This window comes from Prionailurus viverrinus, chromosome A1 (genome assembly GCF_022837055.1).
Source record: "Prionailurus viverrinus isolate Anna chromosome A1, UM_Priviv_1.0, whole genome shotgun sequence".
NCBI classification, from domain to species: domain Eukaryota; kingdom Metazoa; phylum Chordata; class Mammalia; order Carnivora; family Felidae; genus Prionailurus; species Prionailurus viverrinus.
The window spans coordinates 189,944,946-189,970,434 of record NC_062561.1 but is presented as its reverse complement, the minus strand read 5'-3'; the positions used below and the strand labels follow the sequence as shown (position 1 = coordinate 189,970,434).

Genomic DNA, 25,489 nt, shown 5'->3' with positions numbered 1-25,489 from the left:
CTGAGATTGAGCCCTGTGTCGGGCTCTGTGCTGATAACATGGAGCCTGCTTGAAGATTCTCTCTCCCTTTTTCTGCTGTTCCTGACACATGTACTGTCTCTCTTTCAAAAATAAATAAATATTAAAAAAAAAAAAAAAGGAAAGAAATATGGTTGGATAAAAACAAAAACCTCCCAAGAACACGATTTCAAGCACTTCACAATAATAACCATCACAGGAACAAAACACAGTTATCTTCAAATTTAAATTTATTAAGACATTCAGCTATGTCTGTCAGTCTACATCCAAATTTGCTACTAAAAATAAAATAAAGTCACATCCCACATTAGGAATATCGAGTCTGAAAAACACTTTTTGAGCCAAGCCTATTGTATAAATAAATGACTAGTTTCTTTTCATATCAAAATTCCCATAAAAAATTACATTCCCCCCTCCCCAGTTCTACCTGTAGCCATGATGAATGTAAAAATTTAAATATGACACATCCTTGTCAAAGAAAAGGTGCAAAGTCTATTAACAGCTTTAAAAGTGGCATTTGCAGAGTGTGATCATACAGTTATGTACTCATTCCCAAAGTGCAAATATTGCCATAATTTAACACTGTTTTGATTCAGTTGCAAGAATTAAACATTACACAGCATTGAAAAGTACACTTAAGGGCCTCTATCAGTGCCCTAAAGCCCTTCCCACTTTGGTCTCCTACACAAACGTGGACCCCAAAGTGTTCATTAGAGTTTTAGTTTACTTCACACAGCCAACACAGTATACAATATATTAACAAAAGTTTCATATACATCAAAATATTGGAGACTCCATCATAAAGTTCAAGAGTCTCAGATTACATGAATGCACCCGCAAGGCCCAAGTGCCCACCCACCCCCTAAAGCACATACGAAGTATGAGCGTGCTTCAATCTTTGAATACAATCAATGCTCCTACATCTTTGATTTCATTTCAGTGCTGTACAAAACTCAATTATCACCTGACTGAGTCTCAATTAACTAAGGGAAAGGGGTTGGTGACAAGGGCTGGTCACTACTCATACTTTGTAACAAGAATGATCCTGTTCCATAGAGAGTGAGAGGTCTGTTCTGCTTCGGCCTGCTTCTTCCCACGCTGTCCTGATGCTCTTTATCCTTCTTTCTTTAGCCCCTTTCAAGCACTCAAATGTGATTTTATTTATCCCTTCCAAGTCAGGGGCAATTTCTGAAGCTGCTAAGGCTGAATTTTGTTGGCAAACTTCTATATCAGCATAGGATACAGAAATACATTTTGATTAGCATACATTGCAAAATTTCTCCCACAATGTCAAGGGGATGAAAGCCAGCAGTCTCCACTGAGAGTACTTCCTGGGTCAGATTCTTGGAATGTCAAGTCTCCTGCCTCATCATCTTATACATTCATTTCTCAAATCTGAGTGCGAATTTCATAGTGAGTTAACTTCTCCAGAGTATCAAAGCATTACTTCTGCTTCTTTTCTTCTGGGCTGACCTCAACAGGACATACTTCATCTTCTGCACTAACACGATATTCCTTAGGATCACAAGTCCCTTCCTGGTTATCTGATCGTGTGACAATGCATTCGTTATTGTCCCTAGAACCTTCCTGCATCCCAGTCCCTGGAGGATGCTCTTGATTTGGAGGTTCAGTACCTTCCTGAAGCATGATGTGTTGCTCAGCTCCAGCATGAGGTTGTGGAACCAGCTCCGTTCCTAACCCTGCAAGCTGGGAGGAGTTTTTGAGGTGGCAGTGGCACAGAGGGCAGGTCTCCTGGACATACAGCCATTTCTTGAGACATCCTGCATGGAAGAAATGACTGCAAGGTGTGATCACAGCAGATTTCATGTCCTAGAAGCAGGAGGAAAGGTATCTCATAAATGTCTATTATCTAAAATCGTTGCTGCTAATCCCAAAAGTTCTAGTTTCATCATTTCTTTCCCACAAGTTCCCCATATAAAATTTGTAACACAGCTCTTAGAATAAAACTCATTTTAGATTATAATAATAATCCTCCTGCCATCAGAGACCCCTTTATACCAAAATGCAAGAACCACTACCTAAGTAAATAAAAAAGAAAGTAAAAACCAAAAATGAGAAGGAAACTAACTTAACTGGCTTCTGCCTCAGTATGAAACATGAGCATCACACAACTATTGCAGTGTGATTACTGGGTCTCCCCCGGCACGGCATGAGTGTAATTAGAACCTCAGAAAATCTGATGAAGGCAGGACTTTCCACAGTAATGCTTCAACACAGCTGGACAGATTATTCCATGATGAAATTACTGGCAAGGAGACAAAGTCAGCCACATAACACCAGGGTATTGGCAAGGAAGTGGCAATTTCATTAGGGACAATGTAACGCAGTCTTCAAGGTAAGGTCGTATAAACCAGCATTTCTTAACTTTCATCACAAGCACCAGAGTGCTTGTTAACCATGCACATTCCTGGGCCACCCCAGTTCTACTGAATTGGGATATCTGAAGATGGCATTCACAAATCTGTAATTACAGCGAGCCACCCATGTGACTTTTATGCACACTCAAGTTTGATAACTACTGCAATAAGAAAGAAGTGGTGTATTTTGCATTAATATTCCTTGCAGAAGAAATATTTAAAGAGAGAAGGCTGAGGACATGATGCTTCAATTGTAAACATTTACATTTGGTGACACAACCATTAATTTTGTTTGAAGTCTCAAAACAAGGAGTTGTAGTTGTCACATAAATTCCTTGCCAAAAACTGGTAACACCTGGGAGTCAACTTTTAAGCAGAAAGCCATCCAAGGAAAAGCAGCCAGCTGGGAAGTTAAGCAATTTGACTTTCATTTTCTGTGTGATATCAGCAGGTAGTTCTAGCACCTCAAAAAAGTGATGTGACAACAGGAAATACAAAAAGAGGACTCTTAAATCCCAGAGATGGAACATTTAGGTATGGGCTGCTAAAGCTGATGTACGGGTCTTTGACATGCTTTGTCCTGCATACAACAGGGCTACCAAGCACAAAGGAACTAGAACTAAGACCAGGACCACTTCACTTGGGGGGAACCTACAATACTCCTTAGTTCCCCCAAATGCAAAAATCAACCTGGAAAACATTATTCTGTGAGTACCCAAGGTATGTTCTAGTAACAATAAAAAAGTGGTAGTTGCATTTTATTCTTAGACAAAATTCTTGTACTAGATAGTGTTAAACACACAGATACACACACCACATTAAACCGTAGAGCAGCCTTGGAGAAAGAACATTCCTTCATACTCAGTGACACCATCTATAGTTTTATTCCCCTAGCACACGCTCTTTAAGAGCAATTTTAAAGGAACAATTTCTGACAGTACAGTTAAGCTATAAAAGCTGCTACTCAACCACCCCCTTGCACAGGTTATTGGGGACTAAACTCTAGGCCTATTTTTTTGTTGTGACATTTCCAAACTCCTTTACATACTATCTTTCAGTTTTAATAGAGGGCAATCATCAGCTATTCATGGCACACATGCCAAAGATGCCAGGAAGGCCGACTACAGTGCCATACCAATTGGTTGCCTCTACCCCACGTCCATACACACAGGCTATCTCCATCTCAGATATCCATCAACCCACAGGTAAACACACACTCTCTCCAACTATGTTAAGTAAATGAATACTTCTTCCCCACCCTGGAAATACCAGAAGGAAAAGAGTCAGAATCTTGGCACACCACTTTTCAGAAGTTGCTGACTCCTGATAGTATATACTTGATAGTACATATATCTGTGTGTGTGTGTGTGTGTGTGTGTGTGTGTGTGTATTCAGGAGTAAATATAAAATACACCTGACCTGTTTTTCCTTTATTTATGGGTGAGCAATGTTGAAAATAACAATAAATTAGAATTTGGACTAAATTAAAAACTTAGTTTAGAAATAAAACGGAAATAGTCTATCAGGTCTTTAATAATCTTTGAAACTTTTTTTTTTTTTTAAACCCAGGAAATAATTCTGCCTAGAAATTTAACTTAAACTTGGTTAATATGGTTAAAGTCCCAGGAGATACATTGTATGACCCACCCAAATGGATTCTTACTGTGCAAGTTACCTGGTAACAGATGGCACAAATATCATTGTGTTTCTCCAGCTGCTCTTTTGTAGCAATAGGTAATGATTTAATCTTATTCACAGCATCCCTGCGGAGAAGGAAGCTCTTCCACCCCAGCTGTGCCCGAAGCCACACATTATAATAGGAATGGATGAAGATGATCATTGAGCCCATTACGGTCCACTCTCCGAAGATGGTCTCTGAGACACCATAGGCCACCACACAGAGGGCCACAAGAAACTCCAAGAGGCGGTAAGTGCCATTCACATAGTAGATGACATCATCCATGTTTTCCACTGGCTCTTTTCTGAATTCCTCAACCATAAATAAGACATAAATAAAAAGTGTTCCCAAAACCTGGAAAAAAAAATCACATTATTTTAAAACAGAATATTACCACTAATAAAGGCTTTGCATAGACTTTAAGCAGTAACAACATTCCTAAATACTTTTAGGGTGCCATATTTAATACCTAGAGACAGTGGTGTCATTAAAATGTGGGTGCTCTCAGTAATCCAGGCATTCGCTATCAGAAAGCCACACCTTGAGACATAACTTTCTTAAAAATGATTCTGATTAGTTTCTGACTCATCCTTTCCATTTATTCCCCAGATCATCAAAACCTATTAAAGTTCCATCTAAATTGTCCTAATTCTGTAGTCATACATGTTCCTCAACTTTCAAAGAACCTTTACCCCTACGGGGAACAATGAATAAATCTGTGTTGCCAGTGCTATATTTTTTTACTTTTTACTTATCTAGCAGCAAACAGCCACCTTCAAACTACAACAAGGTTTTCATTTCCAGGGCAGTATTATCAGTTGTATATATACATGTGTGATACACACGTATGTCATATATTTATATATAACATGAAACAAAAGATATTTCTGAGTAGGTATTTACTTTAAAAATGTGCTCCAAACAAGTTATAAAATCTTTTAATATTTTAGAGTTCCTTATTAATTTAAGCTTTACATGATAGTTGTGTATCATTTAAAAAACCAGCAAAGTTTAATTACCTTGGTAATAAAAATACAGTGACATAGACAGGTCTGGTATTTTAATAACCTACCATCTAACTCCTATGCTGAAATCAGTGTAATATTTTCTGACAAATAAGTTGGGAAGTGATCGCCTAAACAGGCTACTTCTAATCATTAATCCTGAAGAAGTTTAATTTCTTTTCAAGAAGGAAAATAAAATCAGTTATTGCAGAAAGTTAGTTACTCCTAGGCTTACCTGAAGAGAGGTGAGGATGCTGCTGGAAATAATGATAAGCAACCAAAAATCCATGTGGAAAAACTGGCAAATCATGTAAGCCATATAAGCAGGGAACACGAGTAAAAATAAACAAAGGCTCACCGCACGGAAGTGTTTCCATAAACTCCTAGAGAAAGAAAAGTATTTCTTTAAAGTACCTGTCACCCAGGAGCACAACGATCACATTAGCAACTGATAGGTCTTGGGCTGTGCTTACATTTCCCAGTTTACTGAGCATCCTTGTCCGTGCCCATCACTGTGCTAAATTTCAGGGCAAGTGTCATAGGCTTGGTATTTCAATGCCCCCGACTCACCTCTTCTCTCCACAGTCAATTGCCAAGTGCCATCAATTTTTTTTCTTTTTGTGTTTTTTCCCTAATGGTTAGCTTTCGGTTCCATTCTCACTCCTACCAATTCCAAAGTGATTTTAGGCTTTTGTAGCATTAAGCCTTAGCAATTTCAAGAGTAATTTGTGGTTTTAAGTCATGAGACATCTTCTCCACCCACTGCGCCATGATGAAAATCTCTGCTACTGTGAGTACAATATTACTAACAGGAATGGTGCTCCAGTGAACAGCTATATTATTAATCCTCATCTGTCAGGCTTGGGGGTGAAAAACTATGAACCACTGTGTTATATGTAGGACCTACTAGCCGGTCTTCCTCTCCTGGTACCTAATCTATCCTGGACATGGACTGCCTAATCTTCCTACAGCTCTGCTAGGGTAATTTTGCCAAAACCTGTTCTAAACTTCCTAGCCTGGCTTTTGAGCTCCTCTACTCCCAATTTCTTGGTCTAAACTTGTCAACATCTCTTCCTCACTATAAGCAAAGATGGTTCATTAACTGTATTCTAAGAAAAATACAAACATTCTTACATTCCACCAGAAATGCCTCTGTCCCACTCTCTTTTGTTCTATAGGCTAGCTCAAGCTGAACAAATATATGCACACAGACAGGTAATGTGAATCCTTTCTCCAGGAATCACCAATCCTCTCAGAATTCTTAACACTGGTACAGGCCAATCACTAAACTATAGTATTGTTTCAGGGCACCTGGACGGATGGCTCAGTTGGTTAAGCGTCCTACTTTGGCTCAGGTCATGATCTCAGTTTGCGAGTTTGAGCCCCAAGTCAGGCTCTGTGTTGACAGCTCAGAGCCTGGAGCCTGCTTCAGATTCTGTGTGTCTCTCTCTCTCTGCCCCACTTGTGCTCTCTCTCACTCTCAAAGATAAATAAACATTAAAAAATTAAAAAAAAAATAAACTGTAGTATTGTTTCAATTATATAGATATTTATATATCATATAGCTAAACATGTTTATGTTTATTTTATATTATCTAAATAATATATATGTACATACCCAGAAAAATGTCTTATCACCCAAATTTAAACTCCTTGAAAAAAAGAACAAGAACTCTTTCTTCACATGGCTCAGTTTTTAGGCACAAAGGCTTATATGAAGTAAGTGCCAAATAAAACTAGAACATTTATTTTTGCCTGATATTTTTCAAATTATTTTCATTACCTTTTATTTTTTTACTTACTTATCTATTCACTCAAATGCAAAGCCCTATAAGCAGGATAAAAGTTATGGTTATCTCATGGGGGAATAGTTACTATATAGGTATAAAGTATACATAAATATATATAAAGTACATATATATATGTTAGTGTTTACATATATATACTTCATATATAGTTCAGTATGTGTACACATATGTTGTGTACACACACACACACACACTTTTGAAATATAGTATAACCTTAAATGCTTTTAAGACACCAACAAATTAAGAGGCTTCTTAGATTTCAGTTTCTGACTCCACTTTAACCCTACTCATCAGTAGTGGAATACATACACCAGAGGCCGTGTGATTATGGTAAAAGGAGAAGGAACATAACTTTTCTTTTTGTGTATCTTTTCATACATCACAATATTCTAATAAATCATCCCTTAAATACATCCCAATTTAAGACAGATTATATACCAAGTTGTAGAAGATACATAAACAAAAACCTTCCCTGAGTGCCTGAAGCAGAACTTTGGAAAATTTTCATGCAACAGGAAAAAAAGGTGTGATTTCCACTCCCCTGCAAGTTTACTTATAGAACTATTTACTTTATATACCCAATTTCCAAGTAAATAGATGATAGAGGGCCACCACAAAGGATTAATATATATACATAATATAAATATATATATGTATATATATATTTACTTATCAGCTGTTTCCATTTCCTGGGTAAATAAAGGCCAAAGTTAATTTTTTAACATAGTAATTACAAATCTAGAAAGACAGTGTGAACCCTCTGTCTTTTCCTCTTAAACACAAAACTCCATTACAATCTATGTAAAGTGAATATCAAGACTTAACAATTGTTAATGATTTCCTATAAAACATGAACACTTATTTAAGTTCATTATGAGGAAATGTAGATTTCAACCAAAATAGTTTAAAGCTCATGGCTACAAAAAAATTAAACTGTTTTAATTAAAAATCAGCATCTGTGATCTAAAATCAATGTAGAGTCTCAAGGAGACAAAAAAAAAAGTAACATAAATCACCCATTCTACCTTTAACTATAATATAGGTGGGAAGGAAAAATAACCACACACAAAGTTAAATGCTAAACTGTGTGGGTCTACTTGTAATTAGTAATTCAGAGAAGAAAGTGAATTATTATGATAAAAATTAAAGACAGGCACTTTGGAACTGTTTTACACCTTTTCTTGCAAGCATTTCTACTTTCTGAAGTTAAGAGACAAACTTGTCAGTAGTTCTGCTTTGAGATGCACAACAATTTTAGTTTTTTTAAAGAAAGGCAGGCGGGAAGGGATTAGTGTAACAGTAGTTATACTATATTAGATGATAAATTATAAATTTTCTTTAAATAGGGTAATTTACCTTAAAACTTTAAATATATTTTTCAAAATCAAGCTGTAATACATTTATATAAAATAGGTATATATTTACATATACACAACCATGTATTTATACACATACACTGAGAAGTATATACATTATGCCAAGAGTTACAATTTATGTCGAATTTTGGCATAAGTGTGTATACACACAAACACAAAAATATATATACATAAACACAAATACAGGTGTGTATATTATATACAGAAACAAATATACACATCTATTTAAGCAGTAAAAATTCAGTAAAAATCTAATTTAAAGGGCGCCTGAGTGTCTCAATTGGTTAAGTGTCTGACTCTTGGTTTTGGCTCAGGTCATGATCTCACGGTTTCTTGAGTTTGAGCCCCATGACGGGCTCTGTGCTGGCAGTGTGGAGCCTGCTTGGGATTCTCTCTCTGCCCCTCCCCCACTCATGCTCTCTCTCAAATATATAAATAAACTTAAAAAAAAAAATTTTTAAATCTAATTTAAGATAAAATATAAAAAGAATAGCAGAAAATGACACTGAAACCTCATCCCAGTAACAGATGCCTGGGAGGCTCAGTCGGTTGAGTGTCAGACTTCGCCTCAGATCATGATCTCACAGTTCATGAGTTCAAGCCCCACGTCAGGCTCTGTGCTGACAGCTCAGAGCCTGGAGCCTGATTCGGATTCTGTATCTTCCTCCCTTTGCTCTTCCCCCACTCATGCCCACTCTCTCTCTCTCAAAAGTAAATAAAGCTTAAAAACATTTTAAAAAATTAAAAAAAAAAAACCCAGGTTAAGCACTATACAATAAAATATACCTTATAAACACCCCAATCCATTTTTTTAAAAAGTTTGTCATTTGAATTATCTACTACGTAATTAGAATAAGTAGACCATCATCCTAAAATTCCTTGTTAAGACCTGGAGTAAAATTTATAGATAAAGGTTAACAAATATCTCTATAGCTAAAATTGAGACACCTTTTTAAGTTAAACACTGAAAATTACCTCTAGTCTAAGCAACTCCAAAGACATGTCAGGATTCTTCCCCTAATAATTATTTTCTTTAATGACAGAGAGAAGCAATGTTTCATGAATTATCAATATTATCTCGTTTCTCTAATTTGAGAATTAAGACACGTTTCATTTCCTTTTTTAATCTTAACCCAGTACCCTGAATTAATCATAATCCCTGATTCAGAATGCACTATTGCCATTGGTCTGTGGGTGTCCCTCTCTTTACTGAGTTAGTAACCTAATTAGCTCTCTTAAATATTGTAGCAAGCCTTCACGAACCTATCTCCCCATACAAAAGTGAGGGCCTGGACAATAACCCCCATTTAACCATATGGAAGGCCTGCCTTTTCCATATCCTGCCTCACTCCATACAATGAAAGTGTTCTTTACTCTCTTGCTTGCTTCCCTTTTTAGAGTTTTAATCTGTATGTATTCCTAAAGAAGAGATTTAGAATTTTTGTTTTTAACATAAAAATAACATTCTATACTGTCATCTTTTTGGACTTACTTTTTAACTTTATAATGTTATGAATCACTCCTACTGTTTTATGTGTCACGAGATTTCTAATATTCCATGGTGACAATTATCACATTTACTCACCCACTTTCCTGTTCCCAAACATGTCATTTGGGTTGTTTCCAGATGTCTGCTACTATGCATTGTGCTATGAACATTCTTCTACATGTCCTTACTGAGCATGTGCAAGAATGTCCTGAGTATACATGTAGGAGGAGATAATGACCAAACTGTTTCCAAAGTCATTACACTTTACACTCCCACCAGAAACCAGAGATACCCTGTGATCTAGACCTTCCTCCACCCTAGGTATCAGCTGATTTTTTTTCTCTCTCTCTTCTTCCTTCCTTATTTATTTATTCCTTGCCAATCCCAGAGGTTGAAAATAGCACCTCAATGTGGTCTTGATTTACATTTCCCCCATTAGTAAAGAGGTTGAACCTCTCTTCATAGTCCTGTGTTTCTTCTTTCACTAACAGCCTAAAGATAAAGATGTATTTCATCTTCTATTTCTCTTCTTTATCTGAGCTGTTTGTGTACTGATATCAATTCTTGGATGAGTATAAATACTTCGAGTATCTTCTCGTAGTTTGTAAAGTTAACTTTAGGTTTAAAAAGTTAATTTTAATAGTTAGATTTATCACTCTGCTTTCACAGTCATTCTCAACTCCTAGTCTCCCTTTCCCAGCAGTTCTGTCAGTTTAAGAGATTGTTTCCCACTTGAAGGTCCAAAATATGCTAGCCTATGTAGAGTTTTAATTTTTTGCTTTGACATTTCAGGTCTCTTAAAATTCCAGAGTTGATCCTTTGTTTATGGTGTGAGATAGGAACCCATTCCATCCTTTTCTAAACAGAAACCATTTTCTTCCAGCAGAATTACGGAAGACTACCACCTGTACCCACTCATCTGATATGCCACCTCCATCACATACCAAAGTTCCACATACACAGATCTGTTTGGGGGCTCCCTGTTCAAATGCTCAAGTTGTTTCTACTTGAGCCAGTATTACAAAAGCTTCACAGTACCTCCTACTATGAGTGAAATAAAACTTTATCTTCCTCAAGTTGTCTGTTTGATTTCAATACAAGGATTATACTAGCCACACAGAATGAGTTGTGTAGTATTCTTTCTATTGTCTGGAAGTGCATGTTTAAAATAGGGATAATCTGTTCCTTCAAAGTTTGGAACTTGCCTGTACTGCCATCTGTTTACCATTTGCCTTCATTTAACAGCTACAGAACTATCCAGGTTTTTAAATTCTTCTTGAGTCAGTTATAGTAAGTTACATTTTTCTCATACTTCTCAGTTTTGCTCCTTTCCCTCTAAATTTCCTCTGCATGAGACCTTGGAGGAAGAAGTCAGTAATAAATAAAGCTAGTGCAACATCCTGGAGGAAACAAGAACTGGATTTAATGGTTCTTATGGCAGTGGAATTACAGATTGTTTTTTCTCTTTCCCAAACTTTCTATAGTATTATATTAGTCTTACTAATATATGCCAAAGTAATTAGTATAATTAATACTACAAATGATACTCCCAGAAAGGACAAAATAGTGTTGTACTTAGATAAAAAACAACCCAATCACTTAAGTGGCTATTTAAGGGAGTTCAGCACCAAGTTCAACATCTTAAATGCTTCTATTGAGATACTTCAACCCTCAAAACCAAATCTCAAATAACTATAATGAACTGTAACGATTAAGGTTATCTGAAACAAATCAAAGTTTATTTAAATTAAAATGGATTCTTGGGGCGCCTGGGTGGCGCAGTCGGTTAAGCGTCCGACTTCAGCCAGGTCACGGTCTCGTGGTCCGTGAGTTCGAGCCCCGCGTCGGGCTCTGGGCTGATGGCTCAGAGCCTGGAGCCTGTTTCCGATTCTGTGTTTCCCTCTCTCTCTGCCCCTCCCCCATTCATGCTCTGTCTCTCTCTGTCCCAAAAATAAATAAACGTTGAAAAAAAAAAATAAATAAATAAATAAATAAATAAATGAATTAAAATGGATTCTGTCAGCTATTCTACCATTTGAGAAAAAATTTCAGAATGTTCAGCAATGTGGGATATGGGAATAGAAAGATAAATCTGATGAACTACAAAATGTTAATTTGGAATGTTTTAAAAATCTGCTATCAAATTTCAATCTCCCAAAAGATCACCTGTTCCCTTACTCATAAAACACTACCAAAGCGGCAATAAATTCAGATATTTCAAAAATCAAGAGAGTGTGAATGGATGCTGGAAAAAAAGTGACACTGAATTTTAAGCGTTCTTATAGAATGCCCTTGTATAAACTATAATAAGCTAAAATTGTATCTTAAAGAGCTAAATGATAATTTGACTTTTATTCCTTAAGAAAACCTCTATATAGTATGGCATGAACATGAATGCAGCTATTAATTTCACTTGGTCCCAGAAGGTGTCAAATAGTCCCATTAAAACCTAAGTTGGGGGCACCTGAGTGGCTCAGTTGGTTAAGTGTCCAAATTCAGCTCGTCATGATCTCGCATCGTGGTCTGTGAGTTCGAGCCCCGCGTCAGGCTCTGTGCTGACAGCTAAGAGCCTGAAGCCTGCTTCAGATTCTGTGTCTCCCTCTCTCTGCCCCTCCCTTGTTCATGCCTGCCTCTCTTTCTCTCAAAAGTAATAAACATTAAAAAAAATAAAACCTCAATAAGTTGCAATGGTTCTAAAAAGCCATCAGATGAGGCAGTTATTCCATTAATAGCTATCTTTATGACTGCCTGAGAGCCTTTATTTCTCTCTTTCCAATTATTTTCTCCTTTCTCTCAATGCTTTCTCTGCTTTAGCATTACATAAAATAAAATTATTTGGTATATTTCTTGGACTGAATTTTCTGCTCTCCATTTTAAAATTGGACAAATATAAAAAGTATTAAATATGTCTGAAGAAGAAAAACACTGACTTGTAATTAATTACATGGTCTTTGATGTGATTTCTAACTATAGGCATCTTGAGAGGAAAAAAACAGAAATGTTAAACATATAGAAAAAAATTTAAAAATGTAAACTCATCACCTTAAGCTAATACCAATTATTCATCCTTCTGTCTCTAAACATTATCTTCAAAAAAATCTTCAAAAAAAATCTACATATATAAAGAATATTACAAAAAATTTTTAGGAAGTTTCTTACTTGTCTCTAGATGCTCCCAGCGCCAAAACAATTGGATCTGCAATCTCTAACATTGACTGTAGGATAGAAGCTACAACAATGAAGAGGATAATACTGAGCAGGAATGCCCGATGAACAACCTGTAGTTCTATGAGACCAGTCTGTACTGCCAAGATTAACAGCGTAACTCCTTCTGTCATGCCCCTAAAAAAAACACACATTTTTAGAAAAACAAACAATAATCAGAATCTCATTTCATTCCATGAGCAAATAATCCTGATCAGAATGTTAATACATATAACATTGATATAACACATATAATATATAACACTGACATGTAATAACAATATAATGACTATGTAATAGTCATAATATTTCACTATATGTGTAAAACATAATTACTATTATTTTAGCATACAATGAGAATAAAAGCAGCTTCTAAGATAAATAAAAGGTTTTGCTAATGAGCCAGACACTCTACCATTCTGAGATATCCACTGAATTACACATATTTATATCATGAGCTTTTTCCTGACTATAAAAGATAAAATCATAGGTGAATGTCTTCATAATCTTGAAGTAGGAAAGGTCTCTTTAAGCAGACCATAAGAACCAGAAGACATAAATACAAACTTTTTTGAAATTCAATTGCCATATGGAAAATATATACAAAAATCCTTAGAGATAGATCTTTTTTTATCCTATTGACTTGATTTATAAATAACTCTTACAAATAAATGAACAAAGGATTAAGTCCAATTTTCAAAACCACAAATTAGCAAATATTTCGAAGTCTGATGACCCAAGCACTGACAAGGAATCTGAGAAAAAATGGGAACACTAATGTTGACATAAAACATGTAAAACTTTTCTGGAGAAAAATTTGCTAATAAATTTAAAATATATACACAATTTAACTCAATAATCTTGCTGGTAATAATTTACCCTATGGATGTACTACAAAAAATTTATATGTAAGAGAAAACACAGTGAATAATAAAACATGTTATGTGACATCATGGGAATATAACTGGCAAAATCCAGATTCTGAAAAATTAAGTAGAACAATCTAGTGTCTTCAACAAATAAAATGAGAGGGGGAAAAAATACAGAGAGACAGCAAGGACCTAAACATTAAAAGAGACTTAAAAGATATTAACCAACTGCAATATGGGCCTTATTTGGATCTGAAGCTGAGCAAATAAAATGTTTTAAAAAAAAGATCAGGAAAATATGAACACCAACTGGGAATTTGAGGTCAAGGAATTCTTCTCTTACTGGGAATGAATATTTTATTGTTGTTATGTTTTTTCATATGAGACTGAAATACTTGTGGGTAAAATGGTATCATATCTGAGATTTGTGCCAAACAAATGCAGCCAGGAGTTATGGAGGGGACAGAGTAAGTGAAGTTGTTAAGGGCATGCATGATAGAAGATAGGCCATATTATTGGAGATGGGTGACAAGTATATGGAGGTTCATTTTACTATTCTCTCAACTTTGTTAATTTGAAATTTTCCTAATTAAGAGTTAAAAAAAGAGAGACATATACAAAGATACTCATAGCACAATTTTTAATAGCAAAAAAAATACATTTATATTTTAGAATACTATGCTTTAATCAAAAAAATGAGGATGTCTGTTGACATAAACTATTATGACATAAATTATCTAAAAACTATTTAAAAGAAAAAATAAGGTGCAGAACTGTTTACAGTATGTGGAAATGAACAACAACAAAATATATATATGCATTTTTCCCCATAAGAAAATTTAAAATAATGATCTATAGCTGTTACCTTTGGGGAAAGGAAATGACAAGCAGGGGAAGGAAGAGTTGTCACTTCCCGTTTGGTATTTTCTGAATGGTATTAATTTGGTGAGCTTATACATGAATTATTTTTCTTTCTTGCCCTCCCCCCCCTTCTTTTTTCCATTACAAAAGTGTTAGCTGGGACTGGCAGGAAGGTTATAAGGTAGAAGTTTTTCTCTTTTCTCATATAAAAACTAAAATGTACACCAAGAAAAAAAATTTATTTCTTCCATTTACAAGGTACTCACCATCTACTAATTCTGAAATATTCCATAAAGATTTAAAGACTTTAAGATTCTTTAAATTTATATAAATGAAACCATTAAAAATTCTTACATTAAGATAACAGAAATTATGACAAGTTCCAAAAACAGGGTTTCCCAATATCTGATCTTAGTGATTTAATAACAACTAGATTAACTATTCTTGGATTATCATTAATGCATCCTTTGAAACTTCAATCAGTATCAAATTTATGTCCAACCATAAAAAATTAAGCAAGTATCAAATACAGAAATTTGATTTTAACATGGCTACACTTAACTTCAAATGGAAAAAAACAAGCTATTAAAAATCTCTTAAACTCTGGGGCTCCTGGGTGGCTCAGTCAGTTAAGCATCTGACTTCGGCTCAGGTCATGATCTCAAAGTTTGTGAGTTTGAGCCCCATGTCGGGCTCTGTGCTGACAGCTCAAAGCCTGGAACCTGCTTCGGATTCTGTGTCTCCCTTTCTCTCTTGTCCCTCCCCTGCTCGTGCATGCTCTCTCTTTCAAAAATAAATAAACATTAAAAAAAATTTTTTTTAATCTCTTAACTCTAGGAAAGTGTCCAGTATATACTGATAAGTACAAACAATAAAAATCCATCTTTTACATATGGAAATTCAGTTATATTTTTCATAGTATTTTTAATCCAAATAGTTTCAACCATTCAAAAAAAAAAAAAAACAAACCTTCAAAATACCATTTCCTCTGAAATTCATCATTACTTCTTCAAGTTATATATAATATTTAAATTTCTAGAGATATTCATAGTCAAGAACTTACCTATTCATGGCAGGATCATTCATGAAAGCTCGATAACCTTGCAAGTAAAACTTGCAGAGTGTCAGAACACCCAAGGCAACAAAAGAAACCGTGAAGACCAAGCCCAGAAGTGAGTAAGGAGTGCTGCAGCATTCAGCAATACTAGAAAAGAGCGGGTGGGGGTATTGATAGATAAATGTTTTCCCCTGGAAATAAAACCATCTTAAGCCTTCAAATAACCACCAAGCTTGTTCTGATCCTTATCAATTAAAACACCCAAACAAAATTTAAGGTAAAATCACCTGACCACTCCACTAATAATTTAAATCCATTCTTATTATTATCCTAACCTACACTTTTTAAAAATCTCTTTGGCAAATATTCAGTATATAGAACCATATCTGAAACAAGTCTATTTTTATTTATCTATCATCTCTTTCAAATGCAGTAAGAGCTTAAAATTTTGTTCAAACCTTAAGAAACATACAATTATGTATGCATGTATGTATAAAAAAGGAATAGAAAAATTACTTGGGCAAGACACCTAAACGTCATCTAAAATCTCAGTATTAGGGGCTCCTGGGTAGCTCAGTTATGTGTTCAACTTCAGCTCAGGTCATGATCTCGGAGTTCATGGGTTCAAGCCCCACACTGGGCTCTATGCTGACAGCTCAGAGCCTGAAGCCTGCTTTAGATTCTGTCTCGTCTTTCTACCCCTCCCCCACTTGTGCTCTGTCTCTCTCTAACAGAAATCAACATTACAAAAATTTTTTAATAAAAAAATAAAAAATAAAATCTCTATTACTTTCTTACTTTTTAAATAAGTCCAAATTCATTCATAGCTTATTGATTTATTAAGCCTATTACACCATGCTACACTTCATTTGATTGTGCTTTCTAATGGATAATAATCTGGTTTAAAACACAACCAATCCCAGTCCCATGCTTAGGTTAACCACAGAATTCTATTTCTTTTCTCCTTAAATTGAATTACTTTTTGGATCATCTTAAAATTCTGCATAAAACTTCCATAGTAATTACATAAATACCAATAGCAGTGAAACTTCATTAATAATGAGTTGGCTATCAAAATGTATTTGGTATCAATTTATTGCATGTTTATAGAAGCTAATTATCAATTAAAGCTGTTATTTTCAGAAAGTACAAAATCAGGGGCACCTGGGTGGCTCAGTTGGTTAAGTGTCTGACTTCGGCTCAGGTCATGATCTCCCAGTTTGTGGGTTCGAGACCTACATGGGGCTCCAGAGACTGGAGCCTGCTTTGGATTCTGTGTCTCCCTCTCTTTCTCTGCCCCTCCCTTCCTCATGCTCTCTCTCTCAAAAATAAACATTTAAAAATAAATAAATAATTAATTAAAGTACAAAATCAGACTCAGTGCCAATAAATTTATTCTACTTATTTACTAAAATAGGTATGTCCTATGACATTTTTATTGATATTTAATTCTGTGTAACATTTTCCCTACACCACTTAGTGCACAGTGCTCCATCATTTGGTTGGCCGAGAAACAATGGCTCTATTAATGAAAAATTTAAAATTTTTATTTGCTTACACTATCAACAAGAGCCAAAGTATGGAAAGAGACCAAATGTCCACCAATGGACGAATGGATAAAGAAGATGTGGTATATATATACAACAGAGTATTACTCAGCAATCAAAAAGAATGAAATCTTGCCATTTCCAACTACGTGGATGGAACTAGAGGGTATTATGCTAGGTGAATTAAGTCAGAGAAAGACAAATATCATCTGAATTCATTCATATGAGGACTTTAAGCTACAAAACAGATGGACATAAGGAAAGGGAAGCAAAAATAACATAAAAACAGGGAGGGGGACAAAACACAAGAGACTCAAATATAGAGAACAAACAGAGGGTTGCTGGAGGGGTTGCGGGAGGTGGGATGGGCTAAATGAGTAAGGGGCATTAAGGAATCCACTCCTGAAATCATTGTTGTACTATATGCTAACTTGGATGTAAATTAAAAAACCAAATTAAATAAAAATACCAAAAAACCCTTTGATCTGCTTATATGTACTTTCCTGAAGGACAGAGTTTCAGTCTTGCCTTTATGTACCAGGGAATGAAGATAGTGTGTGTGTGTGTGTGTGTGTGTGTGTGTGTGTGTGTCTGTGTGTGTGTGTGTGTACACAGACACACACACACAAACCCATGTGCTAGACTGGGGGCCTGAGATTCAAATTCAAGAGTGGAAAAATAACAAATACAGATCTAGCATAAGCTCACAAAAAAGATACTTTAGGGGCGCCTGGGTGGCGCAGTCGGTTAAGCGTCCGACTTCAGCCAGGTCACGATCTCGCGGCCCGTGAGTTCGAGCCCCGCGTCAGGCTCTGGGCTGATGGCTCAGAGCCTGGAGCCTGTTTCCGATTCTGTGTCTCCCTCTCTCTCTGCCCCTCCCCCGTTCATGCTCTGTCTCTCTCTGTCCCAAAAATAAATAAATGTTGAAAAAAAAAAAAAAAAAATTAAAAAAAAGATACTTTAGTAGAAAAAGGACTCTGATGACTTAAGACCATTTTTTTAAAAAATCTAAATCTTAAAAACTAAGTCTTAGAATTCCTTTGGGGCAAATAGAAAAGTATTAGGATATACTTATTTCACCAATTATTTGACTGTATCTGAATAATGAAGCAAAACATTAAAAATAACATGGCATAGGGGTGCCTGGGTGGCTCAGTCAGTTAAGCATCCGGCTTTGGTTCAGGTCATGATCTCATGGTTCGTGGGTTTGAGCCCCATGTTGAGCTCTGTGCTGACATGCAGATTCTCTCTCTCTCTCTCTCCCTCTCCCTCTCTCTGTCCCTCCCTCACTTGTACTTTCTTGCTTTCTCAAAATAAAAAAACTTAAAAATGAAATAATATGGCATAGTGCAAGAGGAAGTCATAGGGTTTGAACTCAGATGGGATTTGAGATCAGCACTGTTTTTGTTTTTTTTACCAGTGTCACCTGGGGCAAGTTACTCTTGGCACAGTCTCCTGAGCTATTAAAATGATAATGATAATAGAGGCACCTATCTCTCAGGGTTGCTGTAAAGATTAAGTGTGAAGAAAAGTGTTTAGTAGTGTGGTTAGCATATATTAAATACTCAGTAAATGATAATTACTTTTAGTAACATATGTTTTATTTACCCAACCAATAATTTACCTTGAAATTGAAAAAATATTTTTATTTATTATATTTTTAAATGTTTATTTTTGAGAGAGAGAGAGATAGAGAGAGAGAGACTGAGTACCAATGGGGGAGGGGCAGAGAGAGAGAGGGAGAGGGAGACACAGAATCAGAAGCAGGCTCCAGGCTCTGAGCTGTCAGCACAGAGTCCGGTGCAGGCCTCAAACTCACGAACTGTGAGATCATGACCTGAGCTGAAGTCAGACACTTAACCAACTGAGCCAACCAGGGGCCTCTGAAAAAATATTTTTAAAATTTGCTATGTACCTTTTCACAAATCATTTGACGAAACCTAATATACCATTATTACATTAGCACCTTCCCTGCACTGCCAGACATAGGCATCCACTGAATGAAAATCCTATCTCAATTAAATATGGGGTATTCTAATATAACTGGGAAAAGTTAATTGCAAAACTTACTACTCCTAGATCAACGTTTTCTCTTCCTAAGGTTATGTACAGTATCACATGTTCTCATTAATTACCTTGTCAGGAAAAGGAAAAGAAGCCTCTCACGTGATGCAGGCTGATCTCGAGTACTGAAATAGGAGTAAATCTGAAGAGCAAATAAGACGAGCCAGAAAACCATGAAAAGTACAGGGACTACGAGTTGATTCCACAGGGACATTCCCAAGGCTAGAAGGCCATATACCTCTACTACCTGAGTAAGAAAATAAGATAGGAAAACATCTTGTATCACTTCAACAAACACATTTAAACATAAAAGAGTAATACAGAGAAAAATAAAATAGCTTTTTTTCACTGTAAGGTTGTTTCAGATAAATTCCTTTAAAGTTTTCTCTATACAGTCACTAAGCACCACATTTTTAAAAATTCACTGAGTTTTCATTATTGTTAACACGACACACACTCATCAAATGACCACCATAAATTCCCCTTATGGTTCAGAGTAAAGTCACTTTCAGAGTAAAATTACATCAAAGGCAGGTTGTAAACTGACTTATCTGTAAATCATAATGATCAATCAGGACTACCTTAAATGATACAATAGTGCTTGAGTGGCTAGAAAAAAAGGCAATATGAAAGGAAGACTTTTTCAGGATTTAGTCAGGAAATTTTATAGGTGAAACAGTTTGATGAAGGCAGAATAATCAGTGGAGTTTACTGGAGAGAGAAGACAGTTAGCAAGTCTTTTTTTCCCCAGATAAATCAATTCCCCTTGTTCCTCCTATGCATTTTTCAAACAACATTTCTCAATTTATTTGGTTTGCCAAGTGCCTTAACACCAAGAAAAAAGGTACATGTAAAAAAAAGTTTATTAATCTATTAATAAGTAAATTAGCTTTCTAGTTTGTAAAATAATCTCTTATGAGATTGATTAGGAAGAATCAATTTTCATAATCTGATTCAGCCGAAGAGCACAATGTAACCAAGTTTCTAGAGTTACTATGCCAGGGACCAGACCCTGGTAACACAACAGGGTTCTCCAAGGCAAGCTATAAACTATAACCTACAGAGCCAAATGGTCTTGCTGAAACTCTCAGTGTGATACCAGAATGCTTCAATAAACTACAAATATCTTAAAATACACTGACTTCAAGTTATTCTGATTTCTAATTAATACCTATCTCTAGATAGATAAAGATCTTTTAAGCATTAAGTTAAAATACACTGACTTGCAAGTTATTCTAAATTTAAATTATTTTCACCTGGAGGCACCTAGGTGGCTCAATCGGTTAAGGATCCAACTTCAGCTCAGGTCATGATCTCACAGTTCACAGCCTCTCTGAGGCTCAGACCCTGGAGCTTGCTTTAGATTCTGTGTCTCGCTTTCTCTGCCCCTCCCCCTGTCACACTCTGTCTTTCTCTCTCTCTCAACAATAAACATTCTTTTAAAAATTATAAAAAATACTTTTAGTAATAAAAAAATGATAAATTCCATTTGTAACTCAAATGCTTTTTCTAAAATCTAGTCAAGATTAACTTCTATTTTTCCCCTACTAGAAAATATTTAAAGAAAAAGCAAATTGTCCAACTACGTGCAAAATAATTATTAGCAGCAAATGATCATTGAGAGGTAGAAAGTATTTTTCCTCCTTTCCATTCAAGAAACATGACTAAAAAGCCTGATAGTTTCCATTTCTTGCCTATCCAATTCTTTCCAGGTTGTGAATTTTATAACCTATAATTTATTTTCAACTACAACATCTAGTGATGCATGAATCTTATGGCAACCAAGAAGGTAAACATGACTGAAAAATGAGGGCTCTGTCCTTATGATGATAAAACAGCATCCAATTAATGTTTACTGCCTGTCTACTGTTTTCCTACAAACTAGGATAGCTCCACAAGACTGAATTCAAAGAAAAACACTAGTCATTCTTACTCTGAATGGAAGTACAATGCTTCCTCATGAAATAGCTCTTCTCGGAGTGTGAAAATAACTTCCTTTTCTCTGAAAAACCTACTTTTAGGAAAACTGCCCAAGTTAATCATTACATAAGATGAACAAAGAAGGCAGAATCAGGCTAAAGCCAAGAGTAGATAGAGGGAAATTTTTCCGGGAAATCTGTCCCTGGGGCTACAACAACAACAACGAGGACAACAACAAAACCCACTTCACTTAATAGTTTCAGTTTGGTCAATCTGAGAGCATCCTGTACCTTAAGGTCACATACACACAGTTGAAAGGTAGTAAAGAATGTCCATTTTAACATTTTGTTTTTATATATCAATGTCAGTTTTAGAATCTATTTTATATACTGAAACTTATCAATTAAGGCAAATGGAAATAGATAAATATCTATTGTTTCTGTCTGGGAATAATCTGTTTTAGAAGCAAAGGTTAAAAAAAGTAGGATAAGGCAGAAGCACATCATGTTGGCAACATCAGTATGTCTAAGCAAAATCCATCATAGTATAAACAACTTAACTTCTCAGTTTACATAAATTAAGCAAACATAGGGGGAAATAACTGTAGGCACAGGACTATAACCAGGAGAAAAACCAGGATTTGACCCCTAGATTTTCAATTCTGTATTACTTTGGTCTTTGTTATAATACTCAACACATACAGAATAATGTCTGCCTGGCACCAAACTCACTTAAATCTCAGAGCAACCCTATGAGTTAGGTACAACTGTTATTATTAGCTCCATTTTATGGATAAACCAACTTAAGTGACTATCCCCAGGTTACACAGCTAGTAAACAACAGTGCCAGAGTAAAAACCCAGACACTCTGCTTCCACAGAATCCCTTTACTGCCTCTCTATACAACACTTCATAATAAAAAATCTTCCATGTTCCTAATTAGGTTGCTATTTAAAAACTGTCCAACAGAATGTTACCATAACCATGACTGAAATAACAAGGAGCTAAACCTTTAATATAACTAGTATTTATGCAGAATTTTATCTGCGTGTGGTTGTCAGTCTTACCTGAACCAATTCTCTGTATGCAGACTTAGCAAGGTTATAAGGTACTAAAAGATTAGACCCAAGAAAATAGAGAACTTCCAATCCAGTAAAAATCATAGCAAATTTGTTGATGATAACAATGGTCTCCAGAGGAACAAGGCAGAGTCGTGCTAGCAGGGGAAGCATGTGAGCTGAAAACAGCCAAATCTGCTTCGTTTTCATGACACAGGAACATAAAGTACACACCACCAACTGACCTAAAATGGGGAGGAGAATGCATTTAAGATTTGGTATTCACAAAATAAAAGCAAAAGATAATGCCAATAAGCATGATGACACAGCTTTTGAAAAAGTCTAATTAAGATCTCCTAGGTAACAGTCTAAATCAAATTTTTACCTCATCTGACCATAATTACATATTCATATGTCCCGTCAATTCTGAGCATCAATTCCCTAGGTACTGATCTGAAAAAAGCAGTACAAATATCCACTAGTCTTCATCACATTTCAGATGACATATATAATACAAAAAACATTTTTTTAAATGTCTAGCTCAGTATTATGATAATTCAGTTACTACTGTTTACATATAGCTCTTTTCACAAAGGTCCATCAATATTTAATTGTTCTGGTTGATAGGTAAAAGCATAAAATCCAAGAGATACAGTTACTTCTCTAAGATCATGATGCGACAAAATTCATTGAGATTTTCAAGCTTTAATTACATTTACAGGATCATGCAAGCCTTCCCAAAGGACTCAATAATGAAAGTAAAACTTTGTTTAAGCAACAAATTCTTCTCAGATGATTAGGCATGATCATTATAGAAAAGTTAGAAAATACAGAGAAATAAAAAGGGAAAACTCAATTTCTTATAGTCCAGTATCTTTGGTCCATTAATTAAAGCACTGCATACAGAGTCTAAGCATTGTGTCTGAAACCTAGTAAGTGCTCAACAAAAATTAGCTATTCATACTGTTTTCAGATTATTCTATGCAAGAGAATATACAAATGTTTTATTATATAAGTGAGATTACAGTGTACACACTACAGTTTTTTCCTTTAATACATATAATCCATGTAGCTCTCCCCATACCAATAAACATATACACTTTTTTTTTTTTAGTTGTATGGTATATTACACTGAATGTGTATGAAACAGTATTAGCATTTGGCTGTTTTCAAATAGTTCATAATTATAAAATGCTTTGTTATGAATAAGCCTGATGTTTAACGCTTATGACATCCTCATATACTTGGAGCACATTTCCTAATATCTTCTTAGACTAAATTCCTAAAAGTGTAATTACTGAGTCAGAAGAAACCTTTAAGACTTTGACACATACAATCAGACAGCCCTACAGAAACAAAACACCCAGGGTACAGGGTGCGCATTTTTCTACTGACTTGCCAACAGTAAAAATAATTTAAAGAAGGAATATTTCCTAAGATTTTCTAAATATTGCATTTTGTTGATTACCAATTACAAATAAGTACATAAAAATAATTTGCAATTATTTGGTGAAATGCTTGTTTTCATTCTTTGGCCATTTCTACTGGGGAATGTAGCCTTCTATGTTTTGACTAAGATATTAATTTCCTTTGTCACATGACTATATTTTCCCAATGTATTATTTGAATATTTTAATAATTTTTTCTCTTACAGAAGTTTTTACTGTAAATAGTCAAACCTATCAAACCTTTTCCTTCATGGTTTCTACCTTTGGTGCCATGGTTAATCACATGGGTTCTCCTACTTAAGATTATACAAGTAATCACGTACATTTAAAAAAAAAATTTTTTTTAATGTTTATTTATTTTTGGGAGAGAGACAGAGTGTGAGCGGGGAAGGGCAGAGAGAGAGGGAGATAAAGTAGGCTCCAGGCTCCGAGCTGTCTGCAGAGCCTGATATAGGGCTCGAACTCACGAACCATGAGATCATGGCCTCATGGCCAAAGTCGGATGCTTAACCTACTGAGCCAACCAGGTGCCCCACCTACGTTTTCTTTTATTATTCTTTAATTTAAAAATTAATACATTTGGAATTTATTTTAGAATAAGGTAAAATTGGAATTTATTTTAGAATAATTTATTTTAGAATTTCAGTACTTATAAATCTTCACTTAATATAACCAGGTGATTCAAGCTTAAGAAACACTACTGTCCCATGAAAGACAAAAACCAAAACAAACAAAAAAAGATCTCAGAGGAAATGGATAATTCAAGGAATAAAAGAAAGCTTCAAAGAGATAAATGATATATCTATGAAATAAAAAGACTGTCATAATAAAAAGAATTCAATGAAAAAAGTTCCTGGATATTAAAAATATACAACAACAAAAAAAGATCTAAGTGTGTTTTTCCAGATGTTTTAGTCAGTTGTCTCAAAACTAGCTACTGGAATCATCCAATTCTTTTCTTATTACTTTGAAATGCCATCTAGTATACCTTCAAATTTTTTGTATATTTGAGTCTGTGTCAGAACTTGCTATTTTTTTTTTAATTTGAGAGTGAGTGACCACGCATGTGAGGGGGGAAGGGCAGAAAAATAAGAGAGAGAGAGAGAGAGAGAGAGAGAGAGAGAGAGAGAAAGGTAGGGAGGAGGTAGAGGAGGAAGAGGAGGAGGAGGAGGAAAAGAAAGAATCCCAAGCAGGTTCCAGGCTGACAGCGGGGAGCCCAATGCAGGGCTCAATCTCAGGAACCATGAGATCACGACCTGAGCTGAAACCAAGAGTTGGATGTTTAGCTTACTGAGCTACCCAGGCACCCTAGAATTTACTATTTTTCTTTTTTCAACACTCTACTCTGATGACAGTACCTCACTGTCCACTGTCCCATTTCACTGACTGGACAAGTCTCCTCTCATTGCTCTTTTTAAAATTTTATGAAAATTCTTGAACATGTTATCTTCCAGATTAAGAATCATATAGTCAAATTCTCTTCCTTCTTGCCAATGAAAGGCAAAACAATACTTTGAGATTTTTGTTTTGTGTTCAATCTGTATTACTGTTACAAGAATACAAAAATGGCAACCATTTTTACACAAAGCTAAAAACATTTATTAACAATCTACCATGTTATAATGTGGTATTTTCTCCCACAAACATTAATTTTAGCCTTTAAAGAACTGATATCTAAATAATGTGAAAAATATTCATAAATGTATAGAAG

The 25,489-nt window shown here is 35.3% G+C and overlaps 1 protein-coding gene across 4 annotated transcripts in view; it reads right to left on the bottom strand.

Annotated features, from left to right (window-relative positions):
- Positions 1 to 230: 230 nt before the first annotated feature.
- Positions 231 to 25,489, bottom strand: part of RNF145 (ring finger protein 145) — a 95,342-nt gene continuing 70,083 nt past the window's right edge. For all 4 annotated transcript variants that reach the window (XM_047849466.1, XM_047849475.1, XM_047849482.1 and 1 more), the window contains 7 exons: positions 22,340 to 22,575; positions 19,425 to 19,600; positions 15,749 to 15,889; positions 12,911 to 13,093; positions 5,314 to 5,461; positions 4,072 to 4,428; positions 231 to 1,848 (listed from right to left, as the gene is read on the bottom strand). In XM_047849466.1, the coding sequence (XP_047705422.1) occupies positions 1,462 to 1,848; positions 4,072 to 4,428; positions 5,314 to 5,461; positions 12,911 to 13,093; positions 15,749 to 15,889; positions 19,425 to 19,600; positions 22,340 to 22,575 (1,628 nt within the window). In that variant the 3' untranslated portion in view covers positions 231 to 1,461. The remainder of the gene's footprint in view (positions 1,849 to 4,071; positions 4,429 to 5,313; positions 5,462 to 12,910; positions 13,094 to 15,748; positions 15,890 to 19,424; positions 19,601 to 22,339; positions 22,576 to 25,489) is intronic.